The sequence below is a fragment of the Canis aureus genome, chromosome 22 (assembly GCF_053574225.1).
Source record: "Canis aureus isolate CA01 chromosome 22, VMU_Caureus_v.1.0, whole genome shotgun sequence".
In the NCBI taxonomy this organism is placed as follows: domain Eukaryota; kingdom Metazoa; phylum Chordata; class Mammalia; order Carnivora; family Canidae; genus Canis; species Canis aureus.
Window position 1 is genome coordinate 51213797 of NC_135632.1, and position 16791 is coordinate 51230587.

General features: G+C 57.3%; 2 protein-coding genes across 9 annotated transcripts in view; one reads left to right on the forward strand and one right to left on the reverse strand.

The window, feature by feature from the left end:
* The window catches only part of ABHD12 (abhydrolase domain containing 12, lysophospholipase), a 66543-nt gene extending 65114 nt beyond the window's left edge, over positions 1 to 1429 (forward strand). For all 7 annotated transcript variants that reach the window (XM_077866035.1, XM_077866033.1, XM_077866034.1 and 4 more), the window contains one exon: positions 881 to 1429. In XM_077866035.1, the coding sequence (XP_077722161.1) occupies positions 881 to 920 (40 nt within the window). In that variant the 3' untranslated portion in view covers positions 921 to 1429. The remainder of the gene's footprint in view (positions 1 to 880) is intronic.
* A 1618-nt stretch (positions 1430 to 3047) lies between these two features.
* Positions 3048 to 16791, reverse strand: part of PYGB (glycogen phosphorylase B) — a 53848-nt gene continuing 40104 nt past the window's right edge. Inside the window, exons 13-20 of one of the 2 annotated variants that reach the window (XM_077866031.1) lie at positions 16278 to 16379; positions 15420 to 15567; positions 12084 to 12142; positions 10214 to 10355; positions 8322 to 8529; positions 6822 to 6956; positions 5559 to 5625; positions 3048 to 4270 (exon numbers count right to left, since the gene is read on the reverse strand). In XM_077866031.1, coding sequence (XP_077722157.1) covers positions 4118 to 4270; positions 5559 to 5625; positions 6822 to 6956; positions 8322 to 8529; positions 10214 to 10355; positions 12084 to 12142; positions 15420 to 15567; positions 16278 to 16379 — 1014 coding nt within the window. In that variant the 3' untranslated portion in view covers positions 3048 to 4117. The other variant, XM_077866032.1, reaches the window with a different exon arrangement.

Genomic DNA, 16791 nt, shown 5'->3' on the forward strand with positions numbered 1-16791 from the left:
CCCCCACCTGGGACTCACTGGGTGGTGCAGGCTTAGGCCAGGTGTTCCTGTCACTCAAGAGCCTTCCATCTCCACAGAGGGCTTGCGTGCTGACTGCTGCCACAGTCACACAGGGCAGTGACTCCCCTAGGCGTGGGTTGTGCAGGCTGCGTAGACACCCACCTCGGGGGGCACGCCAGACCCTGTGGTGCCCACACAGCTGTTGGGGCCGGCCTGGGACATATAGCACATGGGAGACCCCGGGCCAGCTCCCAGAAGCCTGTCTGGCCTCAGCTGCTTCTTGGAGGGAGGCTGTGCTCCTGGCTGCACCACCGCGGCCAGTCTGGGCTGGGACTGTGGCTGGGCTGTGGGCACCCATCCCGTTCCCACGTGCGGAGCCCAAGCATGAGGGCAAGACAGTGGCCAAGGGCAGTGTGGACAGGGTGAGGCCCAACCCCCTGCCCCCATCCCAGGCACAGGCAGCCCCCGCTGTGCCGGTGGCCTGCAGGGTGCTGGGGCTGCTGGCACTGGGGTGCCGGGACCGGCCCTCGGGGAGTCTGATGGCAGCCTACCCCCGTCAGCCCGCCGTGGCCACCTCAGCAGGGCCCTGAGGGCTGAAGGAGTATGGCTTTGCTCTAGGGCTAGGATTTCCCTAGCGCAAGAGGAACACGCTCCAGAAAATCAAGCCTGGAGTGTAGCTCTAGAGTTTAGAACGAAGGACAGCAGCCCGAGACCCGGTCTCTGCCCCTACAGGGTCGGGGTCTGACCAGGCCTTTCCGCTGGTGCCCTGGGTCTGTCACTCAGGCCTTCTGTGTGGGTGCTAGTCCTCCTGGGATGGGCTGACGGAGACCATGGGCCACAGGACCCTGGTGGCTGCTGACGGTTGTCCTGTCCTGTCTAGGGAGTTCCTGGGGAAGTCAGAACCCGGGCGCCAGCACTGAGTCCTGCTGCCTGAAGGAGCATGAAGACCTCTGCCCTCCCCGTCTGCTGTGGCCGCACGGCGTCCTGGATGCTCCTGGACAGAGGACCCGAATGCCAGCTGGGGCGGGCGGAGGAGGCCCAGCTGACCCAGGGTGCCCACCCTGGGCAGCTGGGAGCGTGGCTGTCCGTGGAAGGCACAGGTTGTTGGCGTGTGATCCCATCCCTCTTATTGCCCCTGAACCTGAGCTCTTGTCGGGCAGACGGTGACCATGCAGGCCGGCCCCCCGCTGCTGGACCCCACACCGGCTGAGCTGGGCCCAGGGGTCCTGGGGCGGGGGTGTGGGGTCTGGGGACCATGCTGCGTGAGATGGCGGCGGTCCCAGCCCTCCCCCCAGCACCCTTTGTTCCCCGGGGCCTCACAGTGGGGGATGGGTCCACGACCTGCCCTTCCTCTGCTTTCTCCCCACCTGTCCACCTAACCTGGCCTTGGACTGAGTTTATTTAAGAATAAAATTGTGGTGGTGATCCATCTGTCATGTCTTGGTGGCACCTCCAGCTGCCCCAGGCCCTGCTCAGGGTCCAGCCCATGGGAGAAGGGGCGGCTCCACAAGGGCGGACGTCCTGGAGCTGCCTTTTCTCCTTCTGGATGGGGAGGCCTGTGCAAGGAGAGGCGAGGTGTGTTTGTGAGGGGCCAGCTCTCCAGATGGGACAGAGGGGGTTTCCCTAAAAATACCTCACCCGGAGCAGGCTTGCAGGATGTGGTGTCACTCAGCAGGCTCTGGGGTGGCACCCACAGATGCCAGGCTGGCCCCTGGCACCGGTCTGTGAAGAGCCTTGGGGCAGCAGAGCGTGGGATCTCTCGCTCTGGCCCTCGAGCACGGCCTCGCTCACCCACTGAGAGGAGTGGGGGGGGGGGGGGGGCTCAAACCTTTGGTCAAAGCAGCCTCCCTGCCTTTCGGCCGCCCTTGCAGACCCTGCTGCCCGGTGGCCCTGTGCCCAGTGGGACCAGCTCCGTGCAACCTGAGGAGTGAGGGGACGGACGCTGGGTCTGGTAAGGAAGGCGGAGCAAGGATCCACCCCCCACCCCCTAGACCCACTGCTCCAACGGCAACTGCTCCAGGTCCTGAGGCTCTGGGGCTTTCCAGTCGAGGGGGCGCAGATTCCCCCGGGGCATGGAGGGCCTCGCCCTCAGCCTGCCTGGGGGCCCAGGTGCCGACGCAGGGGCAGGCACCTGCAAGCTGCCCCCAGTGATACTCACATCCGGGAAACCAGGCCTCTGACAAATGGGTTGAAACAGATTCCCCCGAGGTGTGTTCATGCCAGGTGTATGTGCTTCCTGTTGGACAGGCCCCTGCCGCCTCCTGGGTCTCCCCTGGGGACGAGCCCTGCCTGCGGCAGCGCACCCCATCCTCAGGGAGACGCATGGCCCCCCCACACCGTGTTCCCCAGTAACTGTGTGCCGGGTGACAGAAGCCTCGAGGTAGGGCCGCTTGCGCAGCCGCGTCAGTCTGTGTGAGCCCCCCCAGCTCCCTCCTGGGGGCGAGGCAGGCCATGAAGTTGGGCTGCGGTACTTTGACAGGCCTGACAGGCCTGACAGGCGGGCTGAGGAGCAGGAAGCAGGGACGGGGCCCTCGCTCGCTCCTGGCGGTTCATCAGTTCCAACCCCCCCCCCCCCCCAGTGATTAACGAAGCCTGAACCGAACCGTGGGCTGTGGCATTTGTAACCCCCAACGATACAGAACCAGTCTTAGGGGGGAACAGAAGGAACAGATGCAGACACGCACAGCCGTCAATTCTGTGGTTTACATGTGTGTCCTGGGAGCCACTAGGCGCCCCCAGATCCCAGACGGCTCCAGGGGGACGTGCCCTCGTCCCCAGGGCCAGGAGTGGGTGACAAGAGACCTGCAAAAGCAGCAATGAGTCTGCACCAACAGTGCTAACACCCTGATGGCAGATCTGAGGCTCCTTTCACGAGCTGGTGATTCTGGCACATACTCCACGTTCCTCTCACGGCCGGGGTGGGAGAACCTGGTCCGTCCTTAATCCCAGGGCCTAGGCCATTCCGAGGGAGGCTCTGAGGCCTGAGCCTGGCACCAGCCCCCACCCTGCCCACGGCGCAGAATGGAACACGGGCCAGGCCGGCCAAGCACAGGCAGGAAGGTTTAATCGGTGTCTCACACAAGGCAGTAACAGTAAGTGGCACAGTGATGGTCACACATGGCCCAAGAGACAGGACAGCAGGAGGGGGTGGGGGGGTGACCACAGGCGCTGAACACGGGCCTCCCCAGCAGACCTGCAGCTCTGGTGACGTGCACGTGAGTAGGTCGTCTGTGGGCCGATTCTGTGAGCAGTCAGGACCCGGAGTGAGGGCAGAGCCTGTGGGAGGGTGCTGGGGGTGCTGCCCCCACCAGCCTCCGCCCAGGCAGAGTACAAAGCAGGCTCCCTTCTGGGCCTGCTCCGTCCCTTCCATGGCAGGCATGCCGGCAGAAAGGGCGGGCGAGGGAGGCTGGCCTGGAGTGAAGGACAGGAGACGCAGCCCCCAGGACACGGCAGGGGCATACCCCCGGGGCCCCAGGCTGGGCAAAACATCCCGGCATTGTCTCTCAAGCACAAAACTTCAGAAGTACAATCTTTAGTTACTAAAACAAAAACAGGTTTTAGCCATTTTCGTTTTCCCATGAAGTTGATTTTCCTCTTGAAAAAGCAAAACCTAATGTTGCATCAGCCAGCCTCGTCCTAGCCAAGGACCCCCAGATGCCAGACGCGGGTGTCCTCCCCCATCTATCAGTCTGGAAACCCGGGGCCAGGGCACCCATGCCGCGGCTGCAGACACCAGGAGGCCACAGCTGTGGCCAGCTCCCCGGGCTTGGCCACAGCTGCCTGCCCAGACCCCAGAATCCAGAGGCTCAAAGCTAAAAACAAAAAAAAACACACACACGCACAAAAAAAAAAAAAGCTAAAAACAAGCTCACTGCCAGGTGCGTGCAAGGTCTCAGAGGAGCCCAGCCCGCGGCTCCCACTTCCCCACCTCCTCAGGTAGGTGAGCTATAGCTGCGGGGCACCCTGGCCGGGGCTGTGCGCTCTGCTTTCCTGCAGGACACTGGGGAGCATCTCACTTCTTGCACCCTTCCTTCCTGGCTCACCCTAAGCCACGACCGCGATCCTCAAGGCTCTCCAGAAACAACCCTGCAACAAGCAGGCGGTGGCCGGGAGGGGGCTAATCCCTGGGGAGATTGGGGGGTGGGATCTGCAGGTCGGAGGGCTCCACGCCCCAGATGTCTCGGGCGTACTCCGTGATGGTCCGGTCGCTGGAGAACTTGCCCGAACATGCGATGTTCCTGATGACCTTCTTGGTCCACTCCCTGGGGTTCTGCAGAGGGAAGGACAGGCTGAGTGATCTCAGGCACCACACAGGATAGCCTTCTGGACTATTCCCGGATGAGCTCTCAGCCTCCAGGCAGCCTGATGAACAAAGGGAAGTGGCCATCAACCCCTCGCTGACCAGAAAAGCTACCAAATGACTAGATAGAGGGGCAAAGAGCCTCAAAATGTGCCACAACCTCAGGGCACAGCTGGTGTGACAAACACCAGCAAGCAAGTATTCAACCACCAAGTGGATCCAGGGGCTCTCCCGTCCACAGCTCACCACCCCCCGCCCCCAAATGAGCCAGCACTGAAAGGAGCCTTCCAGAAAGGGCAGACTGCTGAGGCCCATGTCAGGAGCAAAGGCTCCCCTAGAGCCCTGCCGGGTCACTTGGTTTCCCGGGATCCCCTGTTCTTTGACAGGTCCCCAAGGGCAGGCAGCTTCCCTGTGGGTGGGGTGGGGGGGCCAGGACCGTAGCATCAGGAACACACACACCCCTCAGGCCTCATCCAAGAACCTGGTTAATAATCCATCTCACAACTCGGCGCACAGCCAGAGTTCTCCCACTGCCACCCCCGGTGAGGCGCACGGGCTGGGTGTCCAGAAAACCCCAGGAAGGGGAGGCGGTGGGTATGAGGGACGGACACCCTCCTTCACCTCCCAGGCTCAGGCCCTTATGACTACGAGACCCCGCATGGATGTGCCCAATCCCTCAGGGTACAGGCTGGCACATGCTCCACACAGAAATGGATGAGGGGGGCCCTTGTCCACCTCGCTAAGGAGCAGGGAGCTGGTTGCGGCGGCCTGGCCTCACAAAGGCCACTCCTTACGGCTATGTGTCCCTCCCTCTACTTAACACAGAAGCTTGCACCCTTCTAGGAAGCGGGCATTCTCACAGTTAAACCAGTTTTTCTGTGCACACACGTCTTCGTGGCTCTGCACCCACCCCCCCACCCTCCCGATGACGCTGCAGGGGAACTCAGACCATGGGCTGGGGCTGCCTCTGCCGTCCGCACAAAGGAAACTCCTGCCCCACTCACTTGCCTTCTGTGCTGGTGTGACTGGCCGCGCAGATGCCAGCGTGGATGGCAGCCTGGCCCCAGGGGTTGAGCAGGAAGTGATGAAGCAGCCCTGGCCAGCCCGCGTCCACGAGGCACCTCAGCCTGACAAACCCCCAGCCACCCTGCCCTGGGCCACAGGATGAACCGTGGCCTCCCAGGACTGGACCTCAGAGATGTCGCCCATTGCTCCCCTGCTAGGCTGCCCCACCGGCTCCGGGGCCCTACAGTCATACCCGGTACAGCTGGTCCACCTGGGCCTGGCATGCCACGTATGCTTCATAATCTGCAAACACCTTGAACCTGAAACGGGAGATAGGAGACTAGGCCACCGTGGTAGGTAACAAGCCAGAGACTGGCTAACGGGCCACCAGACTACAGCCACTCCAGTTCCCACACCTCGGGATGATGGCGTCTATCAGGCCGCAGAGTAGCTCTATGAGTAGTACTTCTGATCTGGGGATACTGTCCTATAAAAACCTTGTCGTAAGCCGTTTCTTTAAAGAAGGGATTGTAAACAATGCATCGTCCCCTTGCCAGGGGGGTGGGGCTGGGGGCTGGGGTCCCTTTGAACAGCACAGGCGGAGAGGCCTCCTGCTGACCCCACCTCCCAGGATGACAGCGAGGCTCCGGGCAGCCATCTGTTCCCAGGGCCCACCTGGGCCGAGACCTGGTGATCTATAGGGAAAGGATGTGGTGGACAAAACTGTAGGACTTGGGAACAGGGAAATGCAGACAATTCACGAAACCATGAACAATGTTTCCGTGATCACAGTCTGAGCCAGGGCCACACTCCTAGCCCTGTGACGTGGGGGGCTGCCATTTGGTCTGACACCTGCTCACAGCCCTCACTGAAGAGCAACAGAGGAAACCAACCCAAAGGCAACCGAGAGTGGAACAGGTCAGTTCTCAGCATTTAGCAGATTCAGCTCTTCCCAACAGGGTGGAGCAAAGAACCGTCAAGGAGGACAGGCAGCACTGCTGACTTGCAGGGACGTTATAACCACGTGTAGACACATTGTAACAAAACATTAACTACGTTGTAATTTGTGTCACAGGGTAATTCCACACTGCCCAACATCTGCCTCAGCTGGGACTGTGAAGCACAGCCCCCTGCCCTACCGCCTTCCAGAAGTTTCTGGGGCATCCTGCCCACACCACCGTTCTCTCTGGGGAAGAGAGAGCTCAGGAATTGCCTCCACCAGCCCCACGAGAAGCCACCTTCTGCTCACCATGCCCTTCTGGGGGGCCAACCAGTGCCGGCAAGGGTGGACCATGAGCTGGCAATCCCTACCGCCAGGGTGCCCCTGCCTTTAAGCACCTGCAGAGGCCCCTGCAGGCCCTGGTTGTGGCTGAGCCAGTCCAGGTCAATGGTCTGAGCCTCTGCCTGGGAGGCTGGGCTGGGAGGCCGGGGGTCACCCCTAAAGCACAGCCTACCACCCACCAGGAAGATGACCCACCTGTGTGACCTGCCGGTAGGAAGGGACATAAGAACGAACCTGTCGTGGTTCAGCAGCATGTTGACAACATCCCTGAAGCAGTGTGGATCCTTGGGAGAGAAGAAGCCGCTGCTGATCTGGTCCAGAGCCTGCCTCAGCTCGGGCAGGCGCTCATAGTACTCTCTGGCATTGTACCTGCAGGGAGGGGGCGCCAGGTGTCAGCCTCTGCGGGCAGGGGCGGCGTGTCTGTACAGGGCACGCAACCCCTGGTCCCAGATGGCTCCAGGCCTGGGAGGCCTGCACTGGCAGCCCGGCCACACGCACTGCTGGGCCCTGAAGAGGCAGCAATGCGCCCGACATGCAGACTGAATCCCAGGGCTCCCGGCTCACAGAAACGCGGTTACTGGAAGACCTGCGGTCGCACGTGCACCGCCACCATGCTCTGATGGCGGCAGGCTGCCTGAGAACCTGCCTGCTGCACGCCATCTCTACCTCTGACCCTGCTCCCTGCCACCACCCTGCCTCTTGGCGCCATGACAATGACCAGGAAAACCAGGTGTTCACCTGTAGGGCCACGGCTATCAGGGAGTCTGGGGGGTGGAAGCATGTGAGTTCCCAGGACATGGGATAGGGCAGAGAGCCCAAATGAGAAGCAGGTGGAAAAGGACACATGGGGGGAGTGTGCTGCTCTCAGGTTGAGCCATCTGGCTCACTCTCAAGTGTGACTTTAGGTGACATTTGGGTTTTCACTCAGCTGGTCCCTGAGGCCTCACCAATTTCCCTGAGAACTTTTAGGCAGTTAGGCAATTCTGTCTTTTCAACTGTTGCTCAGAATCAAGCTGGGGCCAGACTCGAGAGTATCGGAGGTCATGAAACATGAGGAAAGGCTGAGAACATGTCATAGACTAAAGGAGACAGAAGACCTGCCGTCAAAACACGGGGGTGCCCTGGACGCGAACCTGGGACAGAGAAGGATATTCGTGGGGAAGCAGTGAATGAAGCATGAACTTTAATAAATGACACTGCGCCACTATTGGTGAGCTCATTCTGACCATGTTCCACTCTAGAAGTTGTAAGCAACAGGGGAATTAGCAGAAGGGTCTACGGAGCTCTGTGCTCTCTCTGCAACTCTTCTGTAAACCTGAAATTATTCCAAGACCATAGGGTTACTGTACAGAATCTGGCCAGGGAATCTCAGCAGTAGGCCAGCCCCAAATCCCTACACTGGCCCAGAGTGCTCAAGGCTTTCCCTCCAGAGACGGGCGTCTTCTGCCCTTTTAAAAACTCTCTCTGAACCCAGACTGGGCCAGTGGAGACCAGCACAGAGCAGCCAGCTGCCGCCCAAGCCAGCCTCCTGGGACAGCCCATGGGAGCTCTGGACGGGGGGAAGCTCGGCCACCATGCCACAGCCACCCATCCACCAGGCGGGCCTCTCCCCCAGCAAGTGCAGGCCTGGCTCCCAGAGCCCTCTCAGCTCCACCCCCACTACCCACCCCCCCATGCTCCAAGCAGTGCCCAGGATGCTGCTGTGCCCTCAATGGCAGAGGGAAAGACACACACCCTTTCTGGTCCAGGGCCTCGACATCCTCCACACGCATGCCAAAGATGAAGAGGTTCTCAGTGCCGGCTTCCTCGGCCATCTCCACATTGGCGCCATCCATGGTGCCAATAGTGAGGGCCCCATTGAGCATAAACTTCATATTGCCTGTGCCCGAGGCTTCGGTGCCCGCAGTGGAGATCTGCTGTGACAGGTCTGCCGCGGGGATCACTGCAAGCAGGTGGACGAGAAGGTACGTCATCACAGGCTGCTCACAGCACAAGAGCAAGGGGAATTGTGTAGGGATACCACACGCCCTCCTCCAGCCCATGGCTGGTGTTCCCAGAGCGGGCACCACCTCCTGTCCACTCCAGGATGGGCCTGAGCCCTGCAGCTCACTCCTGCTGGCCTGTAAGGACTTCCGTTCCTGATCCAGGGCCATCTGAGGCCAAGATGGTGACTCCTGAGAAGACCCAAGGTAGCAGAAGACCTGTGTTCTGAAAGCTTCCAGGGACCAGGCCCAACCATCGTCTAGGGGCCTGTGGTTCTGGCCTTGGGCGTTATCATTCCCTTTTACCACATCAGTAGTTCTGTCTCCTGCCATCAGCCCATAAGGCTCCTCAGGGCACTTCAGAATCTAGACTCTTAAAGAACCAAAGAAGTAGGAGAGTGGGGTGATTTCCTTGTCTTCACACGCACACAAGCCCCCCTATGCTGTATTCAGACTGGGCAGAGCCCGCCATGATGACCACCCAAATGCTGGGCCTTAAGGCTTCGTCCTACTCTGCCTTGGCATCCCTGCCCCCACGTTCTCCTCGTGTTCGTGGAGCTGATGTGGCTGGCACTCAGGGTCAGCAAAGGTCAGAGTCCAGCCTTTGTTCAAGGCCAAGGACCAGGGTAGGCAGATACGGGCATCTCCAGCCCCCATGAGCTGACGTGACAGCAGACCCTCTGCTGCAGCAAGTTCAAGAGCTGGGGAGCACTTGGGGGATCCAGACCCTGGCTCTGAGACTCCACACCAGGAACCCCAAGGCCGGTTCTAAAGGTGCCTGGGAGCCAGCTGGCCCCAGAGAACAGCGAGGAGGGAGGAGTTCCAGGCAGCAAAGGGCTGTAAGGTACCTCAGAAGCTCAGTGAAGAACCACAGTACTGACCCTAAGCCGTGTATGGTCTGTGACAGCTGAGGGACCAGAGACCGTCTGATGACCCGGCCGAGCTGGCCTGAGAGGGGAGAGTTATTCAGTGCAAAGGGCAGCAGCTGGGGAGTTACAGAAGTGCCTACTGCTCTGAGCCAGGATTCCAGGCTCAGGTTTTCCAGGTTCCTGCCAGGGCCTCAGGGAGTGGCCAGTTTAGAAAGCCCTGTCCAGCTCAGGACAGTCACACTCCAAGGCATATTTGGCTGCAGGAACTGCCCCAGATGGCAGCATACGCCCTTGAAGGACAGCCCCAGACTAAACTCTCAACATGGGGTGGGACACCAGGCCCCAGCTGCCTTGGAAGAGGCAGATGCCAGCCCAGATCGGAGGCTGGCAAGGCCCTTGAGAGCACACAGATGCTGACAGCAGAAGCATCCTCAGGGGGTGGGAGGAGGCCCACCCTGGAAGCATATCCTGCCAGCAAGAACAAGCTGGAAGAGCAGGAAAGAATGCTGGGGAACAGAGGACAGGAGAGGAGCAAGGTCACAGTAAGTGAGGAAGGATAGAAACAAAGGATGTCGGTGGTGGACAATCATTTTCTGCACTTAAGTGATGGGCAGGGAGGTCCCCCAAAGCCTTTCACTGCTAGAACCAAGGTCACCGCTGGCCAGAAGAGCCTGGTGGCCAGGGCAGCGTTCATCTGCCTGACCAGCAGCGACCACCCATTTCATACTCGGGCAGGAGCGGGCTTTCCTGCCTCATGCAGCCCCCCAGGGCCTACCTTTCTCAGCCAAAGACACTCGGTAGTTCTCCAGGAAGATCACTTTGAGCCTGTCGCCCACAACAGGATCATGGTTGACTACGTTGCCGATGGATGTGACCAGCTTGATGATCATCTTTGCCATGTGATAACCGGGGGCCGCCTGGACACGGACAGGAAATTCAGCATGAACACACTTGTGCTCAGGGCAGCACAGGGTCCTCAGAGGGTCCTGGGGCCTGTGCTGATCACTGTGGTCATGCTGGGCCGGGGTTACCCGCCACATGTGCTACCTCAGCCTGTGCTGAAACCTGTCAGCCTCAAACCTGTTCTGACTCGTCAGTTCTTTAGAAATGAGATCAAAGGAGGAGGACTTTTAGAACTACCCACTTCTCAGAAACCGGGAACTAAGGAACATACTAGGACATGCCAGACGGGTGTCTGGGGAAGACACACAACCCAACCTCCATAGCAAATCAGTTGCAGACAGAGAGGATGCAGGCATGTGGGAAGCTCCCGATGATGAGATTCAGCAGACAGCAAGCAGTGGCCAGCTTAGGCCCTTGCCAGGGTCCAGAGCCAAACAAACTGCTCCAGATACTTAGGACTTTGCCATCTACATGTGAAGACCCTATCAGGTGGTGGTGGTAGAAAGAGCCTGTATCTGCGGTGGTTTGGGAGGAAAATATCATTGGGAACACGGGTGAAGCATTTACAGGTGATACTACATCTGGAACCAACTCTTAAATGGTCCCGAAGGAGTCTGGGATAGGTGTATGGATACTATTACCATTCTTTCTACTTTTCTCCAAGCTGAAAAATCTTAGTAATGAATATTTTAAAAACTGCTGGAGGGATCCCTGGGTGGTGCAGCGGTTTAGCGCCTGCCTTTGGCCCAGGGCGCGATCCTGGAGACCCGGGATCGAATCCCACGTCGGGCTCCCGGTGCATGGAGCCTGCTTCTCCTTCTGCCTATGTCTCTGTCTCTCTCTCTCTCTGTGTGTGACTATCATAAATAAATAAAAATTTTTTTAAAAGCCAAAAAAAAAAAAAAAAAAAAAAAGACTGCTGGAAAGCCCGCACCCTGGGCTGAGGAAATGGCCGGTGCTGGGGGAGGGCTGGGGGCCAAGGAGGTGCCCTCGTCTGCTGGCCCCAGACAGGTGCTCAAACCTCCTGTCCACCCTCATGTGTGCTTCAGCTGGTGGAGCACAGTGCCCGGGCTCCGCCCATAGCTGCTCATGAATTAGCAACACCCCACAGTGTCCTCATGTTCTCTGATGATGCTGAGGCTTTTGGGGAAAAGTGGCAGAGGATGGGGATACCGGCCCTAGAGCATGGAGCATGGAGAGGAGACCCACCAAGGAGTCACGGCAGCATACTAGGACTCCTCGATTGCATGTCCAAAAGCATGCACCACTGTGAACACAGGAAATAAAGCTAGGCTGAGCTCCCAGCAGCTGCACATCTGGCTGATGGAGCAGCCAGCAATCTACGCCCACTCAGCACACGAGTGCAAGGCAGTCAGTGGGCAGCATGCTGGGGCCTAAGAGCAGGCACAGGTGCAGAAGAGTGGTGGTTATGCAAGGAATGGCACTGCCCTATCAGATGGAAGGCCAGCAAGCCCCCTGGGGCTGCAGACCTCCCACTTTCATGTGCTTGGCAGGCAGGGGGCCCATGCAGCTCCCTCCTATTGCTGAGCTGATGGACACTGAGTCACCTCAGTCCACAAGCACACCTGGGGAAGTAAGGACCTCTGGTGTTCCATGTGTGTGCTGGCTCTGAGCAGTGTCCGGCCCACCAGGCAACTGGCACTCAGGTTAGCATAAAAAGCATGGTGGTTTGTGCATTCAAGTTAAATACCAAGCAAGGAGCAAAGAGGATATCACCTCACCTTGCCCCCAATCATGATGGTCCTGGGCACAAAGGCCTTGGCTGGGTCCTTCTTTATTCCTGCAGGACAAATGAGAGATTCAAATAAGGCACTAAAGCCTGACAAAGCCCTGCTCTGGGATGTGGTGTGCCAATCAGCCTCCTGTTGGGGGTCAGAGCAACCCCAATACACGTGGTAGGGTACAGCCAGCGGGCCCCTGTGTGTCTGCTGGGAACTCTTGCTTACAAAAAGGGTATAAGCCCCCTAGATTCTGCATTTATATCCCACTTTCGTGAGGGAGGAGCCCAGGAACAAATTCTTCCAAAAGACTCACAGGAAAAGCTGTACCTCTGTTCCCACAACAGCCCAAAGCAGGAGGGTGGCTTGGGTCTAGTCACTGTCTGTCAAGGCCTCTGCACATGATGGATACTTGGAAAAGAGGGGACTCTGGGATCATAGAATTGGCACTGCCACCCCCTGAGGGGCATGAGTGAGACCCTGAAACTCTCCTGCACGGGGGCAGCCAGAGGGTCAGGGCACAAGCCCCTGGCCCTCAGTGTATAACGGAGAGGTGCCGAGGTGTCTACAGAGAGGGGTGAGGCAACTTTGCAGCGCATTCACCAGAGGTCAGGAGCCAACCAGAGCAGTGAGAATCATGGCTGAGCTCTAACCACAGACTCCAGGTCCTACCAAGAACATGGCTGTCCCTTAGTTCTGAAATTTCCCACTTCCGGCAATCAGACGAACAATGGGGAAATGAGGAAAAAACAAAACACAAATTCCATTTTCAGCAAAACTCAGAAAAACACACAAACTCCCCAGGTGGGTGGGATGTTGGGACCCAACCCCCAGGGGAGCTGTCAGCAGGGCCAGCCGGCGTCCTGGGGTACAGGAAGGCAGACCTCACCTGGGCCTCTCCCCTAGGGAAACCTGCTGGGAGGGTCCAACATCCTGGGAGCCAGAAGTCAGGGGCCAGGGCAGACGGCCTCCTGCCAGCCTGGGCTTGGGGAGACAGAGGAAGCCGGTGGCTGCCCTGGGCTCCATGGAGCCCCTGCTGGTAGCCCTGGGCGGTGCAGATTCAGCCAGTAACAAGAATCTGCCGCTTGGCTATAGACGGACGAGAAGGGGAACAGGCCTCCCTGTAAGAATCTGCAGCCTGTGATGGCATCAGCTCATCTGCTCCAAAGAGTCCACAGCGCCCAACCAAGATACCAGGGGGAGGCTAGGAAACGGCAGTGCGTGAAATGAGACCTGCAGGACACAGAGGTGAAAAGACGCCGAGAGGGAGGCGAGACACTAAAGCGCACACACACACACACACACACACACAGGATGGAAACAAGAAAAAGCGGACAAGATGGCAGAAAAGGAAATACCTTTGGTAATGTCTGGAGAGAAATCAAGAGACAAGAAGAAGATAGGTAGAAGGAAGCCAGCACATACCTCGCTGGAGTCTGGGAAGGAGGAAACCAAAATAGCGGCACCAAACAAATGTTTAAAATACCCTTCAAGAAACCTTCCTGGAGCTCTTTGAGGCAGACGCGGTTGCAACTACAGCAGAGCCTCAGACACCCAACTCCTGTTCCTGACTCACTGCCGTTCACTCTCCCCAGGGAACAAGTCGGGCAGGAAGCCTCTGGGAAGACACCCAGGGAACCAAAGGTGGCCAATTCACCGAATTAGAATTACTCTAACCAGCTGCAATGTAAAATCTTTGTAATAGGTATGTGTTGACTTCATCAGAGCACGAAGGAAAAGAATCTCAAAATGAAGGACCAGTTCTGATGTCCACCAAGACTCTAAGAATTGCTACAAGAAAAATTCCGTGTGGTGAAGGTCCTAAGACTTGGGATCATTTTCAGATGAGGATCCACAGGTGACCCACTGATCTGAGACTGTTAAGCAGATTACCTCCATCAGTACTAAGCCCTGAGTTGAGGTTGAAGTCACCACTGCGATGCTTAACTCAACCTTTTTGAGAAATTGAGTATCTGTTGTTAAAAAAAAAAAAAGAAAGAAAAGAAAAGAAAAGAAACAAAATGAAAGAAAAGAAAGAAAGAAAAAAGAAAGACCTTCCTAGAAATAATACAGGACCTCAGCCAATGCATTCAGAATGCCCTGAGCATCCAGGAAAACTGACCCACAACACCTGGCACAGAGAGTCAGCACATGCACTTGACACTACGACATGCCAATGTCCCACCCTCTGGACAGTGCAGGGACGGACCTAAAAGATGTTCCAATAAAGAAAGTGAAGCCTAGTATGTCACCTGCAAACTGTCCTACATGTCCTGAATAAGCAAGAACTCAGAGTGCAGTTCCCACGAGCGGCTGGAGTAAGCCAGAGGGAAATCCAAGCAGAAGGGCTTTGCAAAAAGGACTGGTGGTGAGCACTGAATGTGTTCATCCACAGAAGAGACGGAGACGGAGTCGGGGACAGGGACAGCAGCACAGATGATGGGGTGGAAACGGCACAAGCCCCCAGCTGCCTGCCTGGTACAAGAGCGGGGCTTGCAGGACCCAGAAGCGGCCCATACTGGGAAGCCCACAGGCCCACACAGAGAGCCTAGGACTGCGTGGGAGGGAGGGCAGGGGTGCGCAGCCACTCACAGACAGGGGACTGACAGTGGTTCCAACAGAGGCCCAGGCACACCGCTGGGAAACTGGAAAAGAAAAGGCAGAAAATCCCAACCACCGAAGAAAACCATAGCAAAGAAAACAAAACAAAACAAGGCCTCTGTGAACTGCTGCTTCTGGCCAGGGAGGCATCGTGAAGCGCCTCCTTCAGCCACGTGCACAGATGGGCCCTCACCTGGGGCCTTTCCTGGAGGGAGGGAGGCAGGAGCATCAGAAACACTTAACCGGAACATTATCTATCCTGTTACTTAACTGTCCACACATAAGCGGCTTCCTGCACCTGACCAAGTCTTATTTACGGATAATGGGAGCTCTGATGTTCTTGAGAGGAGCTTTATATCTTGAAAAGAGCATTTGTGGTTCCTTTGGTTTTCAAAATTAATAGTCACTGCGTTAAATTACAAAATACTAAAATCAAAGTTTTTCCCTAAAGCTTTATTCTATTTATAAACCTAGCAAATATTTATATTCACTTTTAGGGGCTCTTTGATTCCTATTTGCCCCTGTAACTGAATGCTGCTGAAATAGTTTAAGGTACATGCATAAAGTAACATGTACTATTTCACTTTTGGTAAACATACTTTAAATGTCTCTAGCAAGTAAGAGCTTTCCAAAAAACTCAAGACAAGTCTAAGAGCTAACAACTAAACGGAACTGAACACTAAACTGAATACATCAACCAGCCCCTGAGCCCCGTGGGGTGACCCCAGGGACACGCACGGTTGTACAGTGTGATGATGTGCAGGCAGTTCAGCAGCTGCCGCTTGTACTCATGGATCCTCTTCACGTGCACGTCGAACATGGACGAGGGGTTGATTTTCACCTTGTATTCCTTCTCCAGGAAGGCAGAGAACTTCAGCTTGTTTTCCTGGGGAGAAGAAAGGACAGGGATACTCCAACCCCGAGTCCTCAAGGTCAGGGCCAAGGGGACATGTCTGTCCCTCATCCAGCCACAAAGCAGAGCAAAAGCTCCTGGAGGCCTTCCGAGGATGGGCGGATCGGGCAGGGATTCTGAATGTGGGCGCACACCAGGAGCGGCAGAAATATATGGGAAACTAGACCAAAAAGCAAATCTGCACAGAAGCAGAAGAGTAAGAAAAGCAGAAGGAAAGGGACTTGTGAGTGTGGTCTAAAGGGACACACATGGGGCAGGCAGGGCGTAAAGACTCAAGATGAGGGACTATTTCTGGGTCCTAATACCATGTGGCAGCCCAGCCAGAGAGGCAGGCTCAGGAGGGGCCACGTTCTTGGTCATGGCTGCCACCTGTCAGGTTTGGAGAGCTCCAGGGGCCCCAGCTGGTCTGGCTGCGAGGCTGGCTGCCCTGGGAAGAGGCTCTTGTGCAACCCACTGGCATGCCGCGTGCGGAGATGCCAGGACGGGCTGGACTCTCGGAGTGCCTCCCGTGGATGAGCATTTCCGGCAGGGTGTGAGGCAACGGTGTGCTTGGGCCGCTCTAGGATCTGCACCTGCCCGCCTGCCTCCTCGTGACCTGAGCACCGAGTGGGGTAGGTGGACTTGGTGGACACCCGGGTCTGATACCCAGGTGATACGGGACTGCTGTCCCACACTGGGCCTACCTGCTTCACCTTGGCCACATCTCTGATGAGTGCCTCGTCATCAACCAATGGCAGCAGCTTTTTCAGCTGGCTCAGATCAGTCAGGAAACCCTCCCCGATTTTCTGCAGGATCATAAAGGGACACATGGTTTCTGCTTGTTGTGGGACTCACCTGGAGACCGTCCTCCCATTTTGTCATCCCTATCTCTGCTTTCCTCCCTGGATCTGCTCTGGCTTGGCCCCAGGCCTGCATCTCTCTTACAACACCTGGCTGTCAGGAAACACCTCCACACCATGGCCACAACCACCAGAGGCCACTCTACCCGGGCTATCTCTCAATCAGACCTGGGCCTGCTCCCCAACCTGGACATTGCAGTCTGGTCAAGCTCAAACATCCCCAACAATCATGCAGACCCCTTGTCTTGTCCCCTTCACAGACACACCACAAACCTGAGGGACCACGGGGGGCCAGTGGCTCCTCACCCAACCCCAAGGCCTGCACCCTCCAGCGACTTCCTGATTGGGTGGTAGGTCC